This window comes from Protopterus annectens, chromosome 7.part0 (genome assembly GCF_019279795.1).
Source record: "Protopterus annectens isolate FY-2018-M chromosome 7.part0, PAN1.0, whole genome shotgun sequence".
Classification (NCBI taxonomy): Eukaryota; Metazoa; Chordata; order Ceratodontiformes; family Protopteridae; genus Protopterus; species Protopterus annectens.
The window spans coordinates 607,732,920-607,753,590 of NC_056739.1; the positions used below are offsets into that span (position 1 = coordinate 607,732,920).

The 20,671-nt window shown below is 41.8% G+C and overlaps 1 protein-coding gene across 1 annotated transcript in view; it reads left to right on the top strand.

Annotated features, from left to right (window-relative positions):
• Positions 1 to 20,671, top strand: part of LOC122806067 (GRIP and coiled-coil domain-containing protein 2-like) — a 1,105,805-nt gene that overhangs the window by 294,396 nt on the left and 790,738 nt on the right. The window contains exon 4 of the mRNA XM_044076306.1: positions 13,098 to 13,413. Within this exon, the coding sequence (XP_043932241.1) occupies positions 13,098 to 13,413 (316 nt within the window). The remainder of the gene's footprint in view (positions 1 to 13,097; positions 13,414 to 20,671) is intronic.

Here is a 20,671-nt window from a genome sequence, read left to right on the forward strand (position 1 = left end):
CGACCAGATTGGAGGCTGGTGGGGATCCGACTTTAAGCATGGCCAAGGAGGGTTTGTAGACGTCCATTTCAGATGTTCAGCGGGAACCACAGTTCATCATTTTCAAGGGGCCTAGGGCTGTTCCTCAGATTTTAGTGAGCGAAGTCCCTACTACCATTACTGAATGCCATCCTGGGTTAGAGTCTTTCAAGTTTTATAAGGCAGACATCCCATGGAAGAAAAAACAAAAAAAAAACATATTTCTCATTCTTCTAAGTATCCTCAGAGTGAGTGAGTGCCAGGCCTTCACTTTGAGTTTGTTTAGTGCTTTGATGGCACTGAAACCTCCTCAGGGAGTTTCTGTTTCAGCTCCCCCTTGCTCCTCTACCCCCCCCCCTTAAAAGACCCAGGGAACAGGATTCCTCTGAGGAGGAGTTGGATTCTGATGTGGAATCCCTTGCTTACTCTTCTCAGATTCCTTCTCCTTTGGACTATGGGTCAGAGGAAGAGGGATCTACTATTCCTGATACTCCCTTTGAAGAGATTTATTTTGGGGACACAATCTCCAGGATGATGGAGTTTTTTAAATGGGATTGTGCTCAGATCTCTGAGATTCATAAGAGGTACTAGGAGTTACTGCAGATGGACTCTCCTTCACTTTGTGCTGTTCCTCCTGATGTCCTTCATGGATGCATCTGCAGTCATAACAACTGGGTTGTCCTGTCGTCAGGCAGCCCTTCGGTCGGCCGGATTCCAAAGTCCGGGTCCGGCTTCGGCTGATGTCGCACTTCACCCGACGTCATCTCTGCTGGTCTTCGGGTATAAAGGCATCAGCCGACGCCATTTTCCTCCGTCTTTCTTGCCGCGTGGCGCCCGAAGCAGAAGCTGTTCGCAAGTGCCGGTCGGTCAGATCCAGAGATTACTACTACCGAATACTACTCAAGACTTCTAAAGCTAAGTACCCCGTTGGGGACTCTTTCTTGCCTCAGCCGATGTCAGAAAAAGTCAATAACTGTTTAACTTGTGGGAAACAAATACCTCCTAAAGATTTCCACTCTTACTGTTTGCCTTGTTTAGGCCCAGACCACGACGTAGCAGCCTGTTCGGCCTGTACTTCATTCAACCGACGAACGCTTAGGCGTCGGTCGGAGTTTGCTGAACAGTTTTTCGGCTCAGATTTTGCGTACATTATGCCGTCGGATCCTCCGACTACCCAAATTGTTAAAAAACGCAAAAAAAAAAAGACCGACACTCGCAGTCCGCGGTTTCGGCCGAAACCATGGTTAAGCAAGCCGCGAGTGTCTCGGTTTCGGCCGAAACCGAGAAAACTGATCAAAGTACAGCCGAATCAATGACTACTACTGAGGTTCCTGCAACTTTACTTGAATCAGCCTCAGAAATTTTACCTACAACAGTGGTTACTAGTGACTTATCAGACACCATCCCTTTGGATGTCTCTACCCCAGCACGTGGTGCTGCTAGGCCTCCTGCAGCCATGTCTATTAAGGCCTTTGCCAGGGCTAAAGCAGCCAAATCTACTAAATCAGTGCCTGTTAAACCCCCCTCAACCAGGCCCACTTCTAGTTCACAAATGCTTACTCTGGCAGAAGATTTAATATCCTTAATTAGGGGATCTCAATCTTACCCAGACAGGGCCTCTCAGCCCCAGAAAAGAGACCTAGAGCAGAGCCCTCCGAGCCTGTGTCCTCTGATGATTCTGCGGATGACTCAGATATTACAGACCAGCCAGAGGCTCCTTTCTCCAATTATGAAGACTCAGATGCTGAAGAATCCATTCCAGCTGCTTCTCCACCAGAAGAATTCTCCTTTGGGGAAACCTTACATGCCATGAGAGAACAATTCCAATGGCAGGAACAGGATTTCTCAGATTCCAGAAAAGGACTTAGGACTTTTCTGCACCTACCACAACACAGGCCCTTAGCTATACCTCCTGTCCTCTCTGTTGTGGACGATGCATTTAATGATGTCTGCACTGCACCAGATTCCTTACCTCCAGCCCCTGCCAAACCAGATAGATTTTACAGGGTGCCAGACACTCATCATCACCTATACAAGGCCCCACTTGCAGACCCCGAAACTATATCCCAGGGGCCTAAGGCAGTAGCCTCGACCACAGCAAAAACCCTATTCCTTCTGAAAGGGAACCCAGGTCTTTAGACAGATGGGGCAAAAAAGTTTACACCTCTGCTACTCTCTCAGCTAGAGCTTTAAACTGTCAGTTTCACATGATACAATACCAAGAGTTTATGCTTGATCAGTTAACTAAAAGCTATCCTCTGATGACTCTATAGATAAGAAATATGTATTAGAAATGGTAAATAACATACAACAGGTTAGTAACCATTCCTTAAAATGTGGCTATGATGCACTGGAGGCTTCATTTAGATCAGCCATGACTGGCACAGTGATAAGAAGACATGCATGGCTGAAGGAACAGGTCTTACCGGATCATGTTAAAGCTAAGTTATTAGATGCTCCTATGGATAAGGCCAGTTTGTTTGGTACACCTGCCCAGCAGGTAATGAAGAAAATGGAAGAAAAGGCAAAATCTGTACAAACGGTTAAAGATTTCTTGCAGGTTCAGCCCCAAGGTTTAGCAGGAACTGGCCTGCCAAAAATTGGTCCTTTCCTGACTCCACAAGATCCCAAAGAGGCAGGAATAGACGTTCCAGAGGCAGAAATCAATCCAGAGGGGGTGCCTACAGAGGACGACAGTGGCAAGGTAATAACAGAGGCACAGACACAGCCACTACCACTACAACAGGACAATCACAGTGACTTGATTCTAACTCCGCCTACCAGGGAACAAATAGCAGCACCATTAGGCAGAAAATTAACCTTATTTTCGAAGAACTGGCACTACATCACAAAAGACAAGTGGATTTTGCAAACCATAGACCAAGGTTACCGGTTCCACTTCCACACTTTACCAGTCAAAAGAGGAATGCCAAACCTGCCTCCAAATCAAAAAATAGAAGCTCTACAGCAGATAATGCAATTAACAAAGATGAGAGCTGTGGAAAGAGTACCAATAACAGAACAAGGCAAAGGATTCTACTCCAGACTATTCCTAGTTCCAAGAAAGGAAAAAAGTTGGACACCTATTCTCGACCTGTCCATCTTAAACACATACATCATTGTCCCAAAATTCAAAATGCTGACCCTACAGCAACTTCTTCCCATGCTGGGCAAGGAGTGTTGGCTGGTAACTCTAGATCTCAAGGAGGCATACCTGCACGTCCCCATTCGACCAAATTGCAGAAGATACCTCAGATTTCTTGCAGGATCAGAGCACTATCAATTCTCAGCATTGCCCTTTGGCTTATCTACTGCGCCCAGAGTATTCACAAAATGCCTGGCATCAGTAATCACCCACTGCAGACTACAGGGAATCCAAATTTATCCATACCTGGACGACTGCCTGCTACAAGGGGACAAGAAAAGCAAGCTGACAACAGATTTACAAAGGGTCATTTACTTGCTACAAGCACTGGGATACACAGTCAATTTACAAAAGTCAAGGCTGATACCATCCCAAACAAGGACATTCTTGGGCGCGGAATTGGACACAGTAAAACAAATGGCATTCCTAACTGCAGAAAAAGAAAAAGAACTCCCTCTTTACTTCTTGGCACTAACAAAACAGAACAAGCTAACAGCAAGAAAAGTTCTGCAGGCCTTGGGCTTCATGGCATCATGCATAATCTTGGTTCCACATGCCAGACTGCATATGAGAAAACTACAGTGGTACCTAAAGAATTTATGGTCCCAACACAGGCACAACCTAGAAGCAGAAATTCCACTAATCCCGTGCCTAAAACAGGAGTTCCTATGGTGGGCTCAAGCATGCCAGTCAAACCCAGGCCTACCCTTTCACAACTATCAAGCAAGCCAAACCATCACAACAGACGCCTCAGACCTAGGATGGGGGGCTCACATGCTGGACAAATGCGCACAAGGATTGTGGACGCAGGACCAGCTTCACCTGCACATCAACCTAAAAGAAATGCTGGCAGTAAAACTGGCAATCCAAAAATTCAGACCATTTCTCAAAGAAGGCCATTTGATGATAAGGACAGACAACACCACAGTCATGTGGTACATCAACAAACAGGGAGGCACTCATTCATACCCCCTATGCAGACTGACTTTGGACCTTTGGAACCTGGCACTCCGCTACAACATCCAGTTACAGGCAATATTTGTACCGGGAAAGGAGAACACTCTAGCAGACATGTTAAGCAGAACCACCTCGGATGCTCACGAATGGATGCTACACCCGGACATCTTCAAGACCATCGCAAAGAAATGGGGAATGCCACAGATAGATCTATTTGCTTCCCCTCTCAATCACCAGCTCAAAAAATTCTGCACAAGGACATTCCATCCACTTGCATGGAAAGTGGATTCGCTCTCCTTCAGCTGGAAAGGTCTGATAGCATATGCATTCCCACCTCTTCCCTTGATACACAAGGTATTACTAAAAATCAAGGAGGAACGTCCAAGGATAATCCTGATAGCTCCGAACTGGCCAAGACAACACTGGTACCCATTGCTGAGGAGCATGTCTCGGGACAAAATGTGGTCAATACCCCTGATGCCTTTGATGTTAACTCAGAACAACTACAGCATCATGCATCCAAACCTAAAAACGTTGCAACTGACTGCATGGAACATCACATAGCAGCAACTAATCCAGATCTTTCCCAAAGGGTTAAAGACATTATCCTTGAAGCCCGCAGACCTTCAACAAGAAGGAACTATGCAGGAAAATGGAAAAGGTTTGTCATTTGGAGTGCTGAAAGAGGAAAAGATGTGTCGAATATAGATATTGCTAACATTCTGGAGTATTTGGCAGAGCTTCTACATACAGGCCTGTCCTATTCCTCCATCAAGATACATGCATCAGCTATTTCAGCAGAATACAGCTTTGATCCACCTGTCTTTTCACATCCTCTACTCAGGCAGTTCCTCAGAGGGATCAAGAATGTAAAACCTCCTAGGAAACCACCATTGCCAGCTTGGGATTTGAACTTTGTGCTAGAAAAGTTGACACTCGCACCTTTTGAACCAGCAGCAACAGCAGACCTACAGCATCTATCATGGAAAACTGCTTTCCTACTGGCAATAACCTCAGCAAGGAGGGTTTCTGAACTTCAGGCCCTAATGGCAGTACAACCCTTCCTAATCTTCCACCAAGATAGAGTGTCCATGAGGACTAATCCTACATTTATGCCTAAGGTGGTATCCAGAGTGTCTTTAAACCAGGCAATCCACCTACCTACCTTCTTCCCCAACCCACAAAACAGAGGGGAAAGAATGCTGCATACCTTGGATGTACATAGACAGCTACGCTACTACCTGGACAGAACAAAAAGTAACAGAAAAACTGACCAGCTTTTTGTAGCCTATGCAACAGGAAGGGAAGGAAAAGCAATTTCCAAACAGACAATCTCCAAATGGATAGGAAATTGCATACGATTCTGTTACTCCTTCCATGGAAAACCAATTCCACAGAACATAAGGCCTCATTCTACAAGGGCAACAGCCACTACCACAGCCTTCTTACGAGGAGTGGCAACCAAGGACATTATTGAGGCGGCTACTTGGACCTCCGTGCATACATTTGCCAAGCATTATAATTTACTTCTGTATTCCAGATCCCGAGCAGGATTTGCCACTGCTGTACTGCAAGGGATCCTAACCACACCATAATCTATTCTTCCTCCTCCCCTAGTTGGCTATGGTATTCTACCCAGTTGTTATGACTGCAGATGCATCCATGAAGGACATAGTACAGTTTGTACCTACCATAAATGTAGATGTCCGAACTGGATAGCATCTGCAGTCAGGATTACCCTCCCTCCTTCCCCTCTGTGGTACTCCTAGGGTATTTACCCTCCTAATAGCTAGCTGGTGGGGGGGAGTCTCTTATGGTGTATTTGTTTGTATATATGTACATACATGCTTATTTTATGTGTTTGCCTTCTATCTTTTTGGAAACATTGGCATTTACCCAAAATTTAGCCTTCCAAGAGGGCAACTGGCATCTGGGGCAAGAAACACTGAGGAAAATGGCGTCGGCTGATGCCTTTATACCCGAAGACCAGCAGAGATGACGTCGGGTGAAGTGCGACATCAGCCGAAGCCGGACCCGGACTTTGGAATCCGGCCGACCGAAGGGCTGCCTGACGACAGGACAACCCAGTTGTTATGACTGCAGATGCTATCCAGTTCGGACATCTACATTTATGGTAGGTACAAACTGTACTTTTTGGCTGCTTGTTGATTGCATTTTCCAATACTTCTAAAGCTCCAGATTCTCAGTCCCCTGCTCCCAAGAAACCTGATAGGTTTTATAAAGTGCTTGAGGACTGTACATTTTTGTACAAGTGTCCTGCTCCTGACCCGTCAGTGATATCTGTAGCCTCTGACAAACCCTCTCAGTTGCTTCCTTCGGCCATATTACTGTCATCTGATAAAAATAGCAGAAGCATGGAAAGGCAAGATAAGATGATTTACACTTTGGCTACCTTGGCTTTTAGGGCTGTTAATTATCAAACCCATATGTCCAGGTGTGTGATAGCTCTCCTATCCCAGGCTTGTCAGGTTAGATCTGATCTTCCAGACTCTGAGGGTAAAACTTCTGCTCTTTCCGTGTTAGGGACTTCCTCCCAGGTGGCCTTTCATTCCATCAAGTGTAGTTATGATGCAGCAGATGCTTTTTTCTAGGAATGCTGTTTTTGGGTCAGTGATGAGGAGGTATTCTTAGCTTCGGCTTCAACCTTTGTCTGATGATATCAAGGCTATGTTGATGGATGCCCCTGTTGATAATAAACACTTGTTTGGTGAAGCTGAGGTTGATTTTTTTAAGTCCCTTCAGGATAAAGGAAAGGCTTTACAGGTACTTAGACATGTGCTTGTTTGTCCTGTTCCTAAATTTCAAAGAAACTACCCCAGGAAGCCAGCCTTTGTTTTCAGGAATCTTGCCATCCCCCTAAGGGCAAAAAGGGTTGCAAATGGGCTTCTTCTGCTAAGGTTATTCAGTGCCTCAGAAGTCTTCCTTTCCATATAAACCAGGTGCTGTCTGACTGTGCTATTTTTCCCAGCCAATTTCCTCTTTCTCTTCACCTCTCTGTCTCTCTTTCTGTTGGCTACAGCTTACTCAGGATTCCTGGGTTCTGTCTGTTATTAGCTAGGGTTATTTGATGGTGTGGAAATCCCTTCCCCCTCTTATGGGTATTCCTCAGTCTTCTCAGGAACAATTGTCCTTTTTCCCCAGAGGTGCTTCGTGAGCTTTTGACTCAGGATACTATTCATGAGGTACCTGTATCCCAAAAGGAGAGGGGGTTTACTTCAGGATGTTTCTGGCACCCAGAAAGGAGGGTACTTGGAGAACAATTGTAGACCTCTCTCATCTAAACACTTTTCTGAAGGTGCCCTCTTTTTGAATGTTGTCCCTTCAGACTGTTCCCTCTTTTGCATCCTCAGGCTTATATGGTGTTTCTGGTTTTTAGGATGCTTATCTCTGTATTCTGATCCATCCCCTTTTCAGAAATGTTTATGTTTCTCTGTTGCTTCCTGGCATTTTCAGTTCTGTGCTTTGCTGTATGGCCTTTATGCTGCCCGAAGGGTATTCACCAAATGCCTCCTGTGATTGCTTTTTGCAGGATTCAGGGGGTCCAAGTATTTCTCTACTTGGATGATATTCTGTTTCAGGCATCCTCTCCAGAGATCCTGTTGCAAAATCTCCATTTTGCAATTTCTGTTCTTCAGAGCCTGGGGTTTATTATAAACTTCAAAAAGTATTCTCTGACTCCTTCTCAGGACCATGTTCTTCTGGGTTGCATGGTTCAGAAAGTGCCTTTGCTGGCATCCTGCCTCCTCCCAAGGCCTTGACCCTCATCACTTTCTTTCAAACTCTTCTTCCTGTGGCTTCTGTTACAGCCAGGGAGTTTCTGAGAGCCCTGGGTTTCATGGCATCCACCATCCCTATGCTTCGTCTGGCCAAATTTCACATGAGGAAGTTTCAGTAGTTCCTGAAGTCAGTTTGGCTTCAATGTGCATCTCCCCTAGAATTTGTAGATCCTCTTCTACATTGTCTCAAGTAGGAACTCCACTGGTGGATCAGTAGTTGTCCCTAAATCCTGGGCTCCCTTTTCATTCCCCTCTTCTCTCTCTGGAACTGTTCAGATGCTTCAGACATTGGATGGGGAGCAGCCTTTGGCTCCCTAGAGGTACAGGGGGATGTTTTCTCATCTTCAAAGGAAGGAGCACATCAGTGTCAAAGAGATGAGAGCTCTTCTGCTGGCTCTTCAGACGTTTTTATCCTCTTTTCTCCCTGGGACCTCTCAAGGTGTTTACAGACATCACAGTGATGTGGTATGTAAACAAACAAGGGGAACAAGATCTTATCTTTTTTGCAGGTTGGGATGGGGTCTTGCTGTCCAGTATCAAGTGACGTTTCAGGCATTTTACATTCCCTCAGGTCAAAGCATTGTGGCAGACACTCTGAGCAAGTCCTTAACTCAATCCCACAAATGGATGCTTCACAGGGATGTGTTTCTGGACATTGTCCACCATTAGGTTGCTAATCAAATAGACCTGTTTGCCTCCCCTCTGAACAGACAACTTCCTCTTATTTTGTTCTAGAGTACCAGGTCCCCTGGTGTGGAAGGTAGATGCCGTCTCTTTTTCTTGGACTGGGATGTTTCTTTATGCTTTCCCTCCCCTTCCCCTCATTCCAAAAGTTCTGGTCAAAATTCAACAAGACACCCGCAAAATCTTGTTGGTGACTCCCTTTTGGCCGAGGCAGCATTGGTTCCCTCTTATACATTTAGCCAAGAGCAATCATTGCAAGTTACCTCAAAGGGTGAACGTAACACGAAAAACTAGAGAATTGACAGAACCAAGTAAAAATAAACCACGTGGAATCAAAGGTACACACAATGTAGAAGGTTTAATTTAAGTGCTTTTCATCCTACTCACTGGTAGGACTTCTTCAGATAAAACCTGAGCCCCACAGCCGTCTTGTACTACTGAGTCAATGACTCTGAACATGAAGCTGTGATCTGGGTTTGAAATTATGTGTCTAGCTAAAGTAATGGAGGATGGTTGTGTTGGAAGACTAGTAGATTGTATAAACACAAAATACAGTGTAAATGGTTTGTGTGTACATAGTTAAACACCTATATACACTTGGATTTTATTTTATTTTGCACTGATGAATTTTAATTTGTATCGATGAATTACTACTATTTATTAACTATCATTAACATTATAAGAGTAAAAGTAAAATTAAATTAAGTATTTATTGATACTAGAGTTACTCTGGGACCGTAGTCACAGGGTAGAAACGATAGGGCTGTTGAGTTTTACATAAGCTTAGTATTTTACATACTTTCATGTAATTATTTGATTAATTGTTATTTGTGAATCATGTGACTTTTTTAATTGTTGTAACATATTTAACATGGAGGGTATTGTGCTCTGGTTTTATTTGAAGAAGTCCTACTAGTGAGTCGGACAAAAAGCGCTTAAAGTAAACCTTCTACATTGTGTGTACCTTTGATTCGACGTGGTTTATTTTTACAGGGTGAACTTACTCAGACATTGCAAAGGGTCTCTCATCCATCCCCACCTGTCCAATCTTCAGCCGACTCTGTGGATGGTTGGGTTTTGATTCTACAAAAACACCTTTTTTCTGATGATGTGCTTCGGGTCCTGCAGGAGGACAGGAATCCCAATACTGGGAAGTCCTACTTACCCAATTGGAAGAGGTTTTCTGTTTGATTTCTTTCTCATAACCTGGATCTACTTTTTGTAGATGTTCCTTTGGTTCTCTGTTATATGTGTGAATTGCTCAATACTGGGTTGGCTTATTCTTCTGTTTAGGCCCACTTATAAGCTATCGCTGCTTGTCTTACTTTATCTCCTCCTTTAGTGTCTGGATTTGAAGCTAAACAATTCCTTAAAGGCATCATTCATATTAGGCATCCCAAGAAGCCTGTTCCTCCTCCCTGGGATCTTAATTTTGTTTTGAAGAAATTGAGTCTGGCTTCTTTTGAGCCTGTGGCTTCAGCTTCCTTGCAACATTGCTCTTTTGTTAAACCTTACATCTGCCAGATGGGTGTTGAAATTTCAGCCCTTATGGCTTGTTCTCCTTTTCTGGTGTTTCATAAGGACAGGGTGTCCTTGTGTACTAATCCTTCTTTTATGCCGAAGGTGGTGAATGAATTGTCCCTTAATCAGTCTGTTCATTTGCCCACTTTTTTCCCTTCTCCACTATCTGCCAGTGAGAAGGTACTGCACACGTTGGTTGCGCATAGACAACTCAGATTTTATTTGGCTAAGATTAAGACTATTAGGAAATCTCTTCATCTGTTTGTTTCCTTTCAATCCCATGTCATTGGGATTAACTGTATCCAAGCAGACTGTTTCTTCTTCTTGGATCTCAAAAGCTATTTTTTTTTTGTTATTCTTTTTATGGTGAGAGCTTTCCTTCTTCTGTTAAGGCTCATTCTAATAGGGCTGTGGCTTCTTCTGGTGTTTTTTCAAGGGTTTGGATACTAACTCTATTCCTGAGGCAGCTACCTGGACTTCTGTGCTTACATTTACCAAGCAGTACAAGTCGGATGGAATCTCCAGAGCTAGAGCTGGTTTTGCAAGTGCCATCCTTCATGGTTTCCTAGAGGGCTCTGCTGGCCCTTCCTCCTCAAAAGTTTCTTTGTGAGCTTTGGCATTCTCCCTAATGTAATGAGTACTGCAACAGTGATATGGAAGGACATAGTACAGTTATGTAAAACCTTACCATAACAGTAGATGTTCTTCTCTTCACTTTTGCAGTATTCATTCCCTCCCTCCTCCACTTGCTTCATTTGTCTTCTGGATGTACTGATTACCTCTTGGTTTTCGTTGGACTGACATTCCTACTGGGTCTTTCAATTATGAGGATGGTACTCTGGATGTCGCCTTTATACCCTACACTATGCGAGAAGCATACATGTGATGTACAGCTTACCTTAAAGCAACCTAAGGCTTTGGTATACTGGCTGGATGTCAGGCTGCCCTGAGCAGGGGATCCCTAATGTTATGATTACTGCAACAGTGAAGAGAAGCACATCTACTGTTATGGTAAGATTTTACACAACTGTACTTTGTCTGCCATAGTAAGTGAATATCTGGTGTAGTCTGGTGTAGTGTACATTATGACCATGAGAGCTTATTTTTGCAAGGACATTTGGGTTACAGGTGCAGAGGTCAGCACAAGGTATGTTACCTATTATTTTCATGTACCAGTATATTAAGTAGTACTGTTTTATTCACTGGGCTTTAGCTGTTGGCAAAGGATTTTATTTAGTTTTGGTGTTTTCACAGGTGCTGTATTATCAGGGTCAGCTGTCATGGATGTACAGATACCTAATGCTAGAGAAAATGTCCAGCTCTGAAGATGATGGCAGCCACATCCTAACATAGGAAGGTGATGCAGGCAATGTGACATCCATATCTCTACACCATTCCATGGACAGAGCTTCTGTGCCTGTGTAACCCACCCCTTAAACCCAGGATGACAAACAAAGGCAGGGAGACACAGACAGATCTACCCCTGGAGGAATGTCATTACTTGTGGCACACTCTCCATTGGTTGGTAAAGGCTTTATAGAGAAAGCAGAATAAACTGGTGGATGTCATGTTAGAGGCTGAGTTGGCTGTGAGTACTGTCCACCATGTGAAGTAACTGTGTGTCCATGACTGCTGTCTAACATTTTTGTGAGGGGCCATAATGCATGGACAGGGATGCATTCCTAAGATGGTAGGGATAGCATGTGGTCTGTGTGACAACCTCAGGGAGCACATGGGCTAAATGTGCAGCATCATAGATGTGACATAAGGAGTCTTTGTGCAGTAGATGATTCTGTGTGTCAGACATTATGGCTGACACACTTTCAATGACCAGTACACCACTGTCTCCAGTTGGGATGGCCATTATCGAAGGGGGTTGCCACTGCCACACACTCATAGTACCACCACCTCCAGTGTGCCATCCCATGTTGAGGGAAGTATGTTGTGATGTGGACTTCATGATCATGGCAGTGCATGCCCTTTGGACATACTGGGGATATAGCGTACTGACCACGCAAATAATGAGAAGCTTTGGATTCTCCCCTAAACTCATAATGACTACGGATTTCGTCCTTTAGGTAAACATCTTAATGATTATCTATTTGCTGGGTGGTCAGTTTCAACACTTCCTGCGTAGTTTACCGCAGAGTAGACACTACATTTGTTTTCCACAAATTGGGGATATGGTTTGCTGAAGTGCAGGGTTTGTCAGTAGAACTGTTTGCTTTGCTGTATTAATACTAATAATTACAGTGCCTGTGGAATGAAAGGTAGTTATGAAGTCATCATTCCTTGGAGAAAGACTGGGGGTGCTATGAACAAGGCAGTATCGGACATTGTCATAGAAACATTTTGAACTTTCTCTATCATCCTTCTTACTTGCATTTTGAAAATACTGAACTTTGTTGATTCTGAAATGACTGCGTGTTCTTGAAAGATTATTGTAAATGTCTCTCTGGCAACCTTCTTCTACTATTGGAATGAGTGCATTGTGTTTTGAGACTCCAGGGCCTTAGAAATTTGTGGTATGAAAGCTGGATTTTTATGCAGATATCCATAAATTAGAATATTAAAGGAAGTTGTAAAATGAAGACTCCTGAACCTTTACTGCCCTTGCTGGATCTCTAATAATTCCTTCAATCGAAATGATTGCTGCCATGCTTAGCTTATAAGTAAACAATGATTATGTAGTGCTTAATACACTTATTACCAATTAACCAGTAAGTGTATTGTTTAATACATTAATTGGTTCATTGGTAATACCCTGAATCAAGGTTAACCTCTGCCATGACTGACTTATAAACAATGAAGAATCAACAGATTTTAATAGACTTATTGACTCATTGGTAATCCCCAGAATCAAAGAAAATCTCTGTCACAATTTACTTTTTGATGAAGTCTTGTATTTTGTGTGCATATATCAGTTTATATGCAAACATGCTTTAACATGTAAATATTTTTTATTCTTATTCTAGCTCCCTTTTAACTAATGGAATATATGATTATGGGAAGTCTACCAGCCCACCAATCAGACGGAAGCATTCCATGGCACGCATACTTAGTGGACATCAAAAGAATGAACAAAGCACACTAGCCTCTTCTTTGGGTGGACTGACAGAAAAAGAACTTCGTGCTTCCTTATCTGAAAGTGCCAGAAAAAGGGCAGAGCTTATAAATCGTTTGAGAACGGCCCATGGTATGCTGGAAGAACAGTCTGAACTGATCAGGACCCGTCAGTCAGATTTAGACATTAACAAAACAAAGATCGAACTTCTCTCCTTAAAACAAAAAGTAATGAAATTTCTCATTGTCTCTTGTTTATGCTGAGGGATGGGGGTGATGGACATGGAGATTAACAGGTGTGAAAAGCATATCCAGCAGACAGATTGTTCAGTAATGAGCAAATGCAAAGTAGTAGGAACAATAAGTACAGTGAAGAGTGTATTAAAGTGAAGTGTTTTTATAAGCAATATCATGGTGTGTGTGTGAACATGTATGCGTGTGTGTGTATGTATGTATGTATGTATGTATATATATATATATATATATATATATATATATATATATTTTTTAATTTTATTTTATTTTACAGTTTGTTTACCGGGATAGTCCATTGGGCCGAGAAGAGGCCATTTTCAATGGAGTACCAGGGAGAAAAGCTCCATAAGACATTATAAAAATTTAGGCAAATCATTAAAAATCTGTAATACAGTATACAGTTTACAGATGAAAAAACATTTCACTAAATATTTACAAAACCTATATATTATATAGATTTTATAAATATATATATATATATATATATATATATATATATATATATATATATATAGATGAATATATACACATATATCTATTTTTATATATATATATATATATATATATATATATATATATATATATCAATTACATATGTACACACACACACACACACACACACACACACACACACACACACAATAGATCACAGATGAAATTGGTACTTGTAAGCAACAAAACAGAATCCTAAAAAATCAGGAAAAAAACATCCACTCTAGACAATCTCAGTTGAGACTTCGGAGTAATCAAACCCTTATAACAAAACTTTTGTATTGAAAAACAAATAGATGAACACTTTCACCCTTAAAAGAACTTCAGTAGCTCTAACTCCACTTTACATGATATGCAGTATTTTTCTGCTTTAACAAAGAGATCATTGTCAGTATTGTCGAGCTGCGATCATAAATACATATCATAGGCTGTTTCCTCATTTAACAAAGTTTGAACATACTTACATTTGATATAGCACTAGAAAGTTGAATCCATCCTATCACAGGGTGGTATGCTTCTACTGTGGTGGTGGTGCTGCGGTAGCGTTGTCGCCTCACAGTAAGACATTGTCCTGTTCGATTCTCAGCTAGAGCGTCTTCTGTGTGGAGACATGCGTGAATGGGCGTACCTTCTTTGAAGGTTGTGCGTCAGGGCTGGCAACTCGGCACGTAAAAATCTACTGTCAGTCATTAGCGGACCGGAGTTCCGCTGTGGCGACCCCTAACTGGGAAAAGCCGAAAGACACAACAACAGGGTGGTATGCTCCTGACATAAACTGTACAAGGTAGGTGCTCCCAGTCACAGGTTCAGCCAGATTACCTTGACTAGCTGCAGTTATGATTACTACAGTATAATACTTTAGAATTTTAATTTGAGTGGTTGTCACATATTTTAGTACTTGCTGCCCCATCTAAACATGGCAAATAGCATATACTTATCACATCACAGATGCAGTGATGTACTAATAGTTAGACTTAGCCAGGGACAAGATTTATATGAGGTGTTTGTATTAGTTAGGCACCAGCTATCTAGGATAGGAATACAGCACATAAACTGTTGCGTATTAGCTACCAATAGAAGTAGATATGTAAAACAGGTATGAAAGGTGAGACGTATCCTACTGTACTTGGATGAGCAGCCTATGACATACGTTTGTGACCCCCACCTTGAGTGAATTGACAGTAATCTCTGTATTAAAGCAGGTAAATACTGCATGTCATGTAAACTGGGGTTAGATCTGACAAAGCTGTTTTAAGGGCAAAAGCGCTCATCTATTTGTTTTTCATTAAAGAAGTTTTGATTACTAAACAAATTATAAGTGCTTGATTACTATGATGTCTCAGTTGGGTTCCACTTTGAACCATCGAATGTTCAGAACATCGACGTTCTAATCATCAAGACCAGAACATCGATATTCAAAACATCGAAGGTTCAAAGTGGAAGTGCCAGGTAAGTAAAATTGTAAAATTTTGGGTGTGTATGCAGGGCAGCAAGGTGCCCTGCATGTTGTGTGTGTGTGTGTCATCTGAGTGTTGGCATTGCAGGTAGGGTACGGGAAATCACCTGTTTAGCGCTATTGCATATAGCGGTAAACGGGAGATTTCCCTTACCCCACTGTAGTGCGATCTCGGAGTTGGAATATTAAAGTAGGGGGTGTGTGGGAGGTGTAGGGGGGACCCCCCCCCCCAGCATAAAATAGTTTTTGTGTGGTTCATTTTGAACCTTCGATGTTCTGAAAATCGATGTTCTGGTCTCGATGATCAGAATGTCGATGTTCTGAACATTCGATGGTTCAAAGTGGAACCCTCAGTTGACATCTAAAGCACACTGTTCTTTTTTTCTGATTTTGTAGGATTCTCAGACAGCAACTTTGGTGCTAACAAGTGCCAGTTTTCCCTGTGGTCTAATTTTCCTTATGGGAGGGAGACATCTTACTACCATAAAGCTGGAAAATTGTTGTACCTCACTACAAGAATCAGTATTTTTTTTAATATATCTATATGTTTTTTGTATAAAAACAAAAGCATACTCATTCCTTGAGCTACTTTTTTTGACAGTTTATAGCTGAAGCAACTTGGGTTAACTGACATTTACCATTATTAACAGATATACTTTATATTCTTCTTAAATTTGTTTTTCTTAATTACCAAAGTTACAGGAATTGTTATTTGTAATTGACTCTATGGAGGAGTAGCGTTATTTCTATTACTTCAAACCTACATTCATAAAACAGCATTTTATAAACTTTCATTCAATCTCCTGTGCGTCCTTTGTCTTATTAAGGATTTCAGAGGAATTGGCAAGCAGAGGGTGTAAGGAAGATAACCATTTCAGCATGGGACAGAAGTCTGTTACAAGATGCATGCACCCATGCATATGCGCACGCAAACACACACACACACACACACACACACACACACACACACACACACACACACACACACACACACACACACACACACACAACTTGTATACATGTAAGAGCAGTTTAGAAGATCACCAAGTCATCTGAAAACCCATGCAAGTGTGACATGCAAATTCTGTGCAAAAGGCACCTCATCCCAGAGTAGAAAAAGAGAAACAAGCACTTTGTGGCTCAAGACTTCTGCATCCTTTTTGCTTGTAAATTTATATGGTTATTAAAAAAAAATTCCTGTGCCAGCACTGACTTGTGTATAACTATCCTTTTGAAGATCAACATATCATGTCACACTGATAGTTTTACAGAATATGAAAGTGAATTATTTGTTAGAATGATACAAATACTCTAGGGGTCTGAAAACAATAGGGTGCTTAATCAAATAAATGAATTGTTTTAAAATATGTGTTCAGGTATTCAAATATGCTACAGCTGAGTTTGATTTTATTTGACCCAAACAACTGGGCATTTAAACAAATAACTTTGTTGTTACAAAATAATGTATTTAAGTATAACATTCTTGAATTTATTTTATATTACCCTGAAGAATTAGAATGTTACATTTGTTTCAACTGTTATGTTTTAAGTACTAAATATAGTTTTAGACAATTTTAGCTTTCTAAACAGGACTTGAAAGTAACTTTGTTAATATTTATATAAAAATGAATGACATGAAGTCAGATATTTTGTTAGACATTTTATCTGGAGATTCATTTAATAGGGACTTAATAAGAAATCAATTGTTTGAAAAGGAGCAGTGTCTCATACACTGAGCACCAAGTTTTTTCACTTTTATTTTATTACTTATTTATTTTAAACTTGTTTTCTCTCTTCCCTTGGTGTGAGTTTGCCTTTTCCCCTACTTCTAGAGCAGTTCATTTGACATTGTGCCTTTGAATATTAGTCAGATGAATACATGTCCGAGAATTTCCATTCATTAGGGAAGACAACAAATGGAGATGAATATACAAGCTTACTACTACATTTTGGCTGGAGGCAGGCTACCTAATCATTTCATACCACAGAGTAGTATATTTATATTTTGTTTGCATTTTTATATGTAATTATATAGGCTACACAGATCACAGCTTTTTTTTCCTGGGCCTCCACTGAAAATGGGATCCTACCAAGTCGGACTTTCCTGATGCTCAAATGTCAATAAATAAATACTGTATGTGTTGTAGACATTATATAATAAATGGATTCTTATCATTGTCTCAGCAGTTCAAGTCATTGATGTTGACAAGATCGAACCAAAAAGCTCAAAACTCAGATACATAAAAACCCACTCCATAGTGTACTGTGATCTCGGCCAACAATCTACCTGCATTTGTTCAAATTTTGAGATTTGACAAAACATGCCAGTAGAACATGTGTTCGATATTCTGAGCTGTTGATGCATTGAATGGATCCCATGATAAATATACAGCAGCAATTGTAAAAGGTGATTCTAAAGACAGTAACAGTTGCTGTGAAGCAATTACAATTTCACTTCTTGGTGAGACAGAAATTGTATAGCCTCCAGAATAATGTCAAGGTAATGTTTTTGTTACTTTTTGTTTACAAGGCAGTTGTACGGTTCTTTTACAGTGACCAGTTATCAGGCTTGACTTGAGTGCACATGTAGCAAATATTGTAAAATACTAACACCATATCCCCTTTGGATGTAGTCTTGCTTATGGAGTGGTTTAAACATTTCTGTTCCCAACATGCCAGTGTGTTTATTAATCATGGTTGCTTCATACAGCAATGTGTCTCCTGTTAAGTGAATTTGAGTTACAAAAACATATTGCAGTTGGTCTTTCACTCCATAGCACTTATTCAGTTATCATTATAATTGGAAACTTAAAAAAATTAACCATACCAATTGACCATACCATGATGATCTTGTATGAGAACGCCCAACTTCTAAAACATTAGGACTAATGCTGATGCACGGTGTTAGGACAGCAAAGCACCTGAAACTTGTCCTTGTTGGGTCTTTCCCCCTTTACCCATATGGTACTACCTGAGACATTCCTGTCCATATCTCTTTTGCCACTTTACAACCCACAGCATCTGAGAAAGAGCATGGAAACAGTCATGAGATGTCATTTTCTCCAGCATCCTGTGTGGATGATAATCATGGCAGGAAAAATGGATAAGGCCAGTAATATCCAAGGGGTACAGAACCCCATTCCACCCCCTCCCCAATCCTTACTTCTATATGATGTCCCACCTCCATCAGAAAATTGCAGCAAAAAATTGTGTTAAACCTTTTAGCAAACAGTGCCATCCATCCATCCATCCATCCATCCATCCATCCAAGAGATTGCACAGACTTTAGGCCATCCAGGATATCTTGCTGCAGGGTATGATAGTTATGTGCTTCAGTAATATGGCAGTGGTATGATATATCAATCATTAAGGGGGAACACACTCCTGCCCCTTGTGTTGAGAACAGTGAGGGTTTGAGCACAGCTATGGCTTGCGTCTGCTTTCTGACAGCAAACTACTTTACTGGAGAAGCCAACTTTCTAACAGAAAGGCTGAGCAGATATCCGCTGATGCATCATGAGGTGGTCTCATAACCTACTGACAAAGTGGAAATCGTTCTGTCACTGCGGGAAAAGCATGATGTGACCTTTTTGCCTTTTTGTTTATTACAGCAGTTTATTTAGTACAGCAGCTTCTATTCCCTTATTCTGCCACTTGGCGGGGGATACCCAGGGAAGTTCTGGAGCCTTCTGTGCTTTCCTTCTTTTCCTCTGCCAGCAAGGTTTCTTGATAAAGCCAAACATCACAAATCAAAAATCATTCTAATAGCTCCTTTGGTTCACTTTGCATATGCTTTAACTTTTGGAGAAACCTCATCTTCTTGGCCCTGCCAGCTGCTAAGAAGTGACAAAGGTGTTATCTTCCCTGGCATGGCTGCTAGTAGTTGCAACAGAACCAGCATCCAGTAGAGAGCTACATGAAGCATTTGGTGCAGGTAAGGCAGGGAATGATAAGGTGACTGTGTTAGGCTGGGACTCAGATGTGTTAATGCTTTTAGTGATAGTGTTAGCAGTGGCAGTGGAGGTGGTGGTGTTGCTGCTGCCACCTGGGGGCTGACAGATCCTGTCAGAGGGATGGATGCAGGACTGAGCATGTGTAGTGCCACCTGCAGTGACCTTGGCATGCACACAGACTTGAGCATGATTGTTAGCAGGTGTGCTTTTCTTGCAAATCGAGCAATTCAGAAGCAATAATAAGCTGGGAAGCCGCGGTGGTGCAGCGGTAGCATTGTTGCCTCACAGCAAGAGGTTCTCCAGTTAGATTCTCGGCTGGAGCACCTTCTGTGTGGAGTCTGCATGTCCTCCCTGTGGTCGAGTGGTGTTCAAAAGACATGCGTAGAATGGGTGTGCCTTCGCTGAAGGTTGGGCGTCGAGCTGGCACCTCGGCACCTGTAAAAAATCTACTGCCAATCATTAGCGGGCCAGAGTTCCACTGTGGTGACCCCTAATCGGGAAAAGCCGAAAGAAGAACAAGAAGAAGCAATAATGAGCTGATTCCTAATCAACGTAATCATTGATCCCAGCCTGGTGAATCTGCACAATATTAACACAATGGCAGGCAAAGACAGACCCATATAACTTTAGATCAGCCAAGTTTGGAAGCTGAAAAAGCTGAATAACTTTATATTTGATTAAGCAAACTAAGGTTGTAACTTTACAAGGTAAGTGGCACTTTTAACAAGTCTATCTTTTGCTGCTTTTCACTGCTGTTTGACTTGTAGACATGATAAGAGATAGGTTTGTCAGTAAGCGTGTTGGGCAGTTGTATTAAGAAGGGGATTGCAAAGGTAAAACCCTTGTTGAGCTCCAGGAATTAGGCATAATGAGAGACACGCCCATCAGCTTATAATTGTGTCAGATATACCCTACACGTGTCAGTTGCAAAAGTATATTTAATCTTCAGATAAATAGTCTTGTCATTTTGCTTACTTGTAATGGTATGGTCATACCTCTCAACTGTCCAGATTTTCGCAGAATGTCCAGAATTTTTACTTCAGATTTTTGGTCTATTCCTCGTAAATAGACACAGATAGATTTAGACGGCGCAGTGGTGCAGCGGTTAACGCTGTCGCCTCACAGCAAGAGGTTCTCCGGTTCGATTCTCGGCTGAGGTGCCTTCTGTGCGGAGTTTGCATGTTCTCTCTGCGTTCGCGTGGGTTTCCTCCGGGTACTCTGGTTTCCTCCCACATTCTAAAAAGACATGTTTCTGGAGCATTTCTCCCCGGGCCTCTGCTGAAAACAGGATCTGTGGAACCCAGTTGCACTTTCCCGGTCAACAAATGTT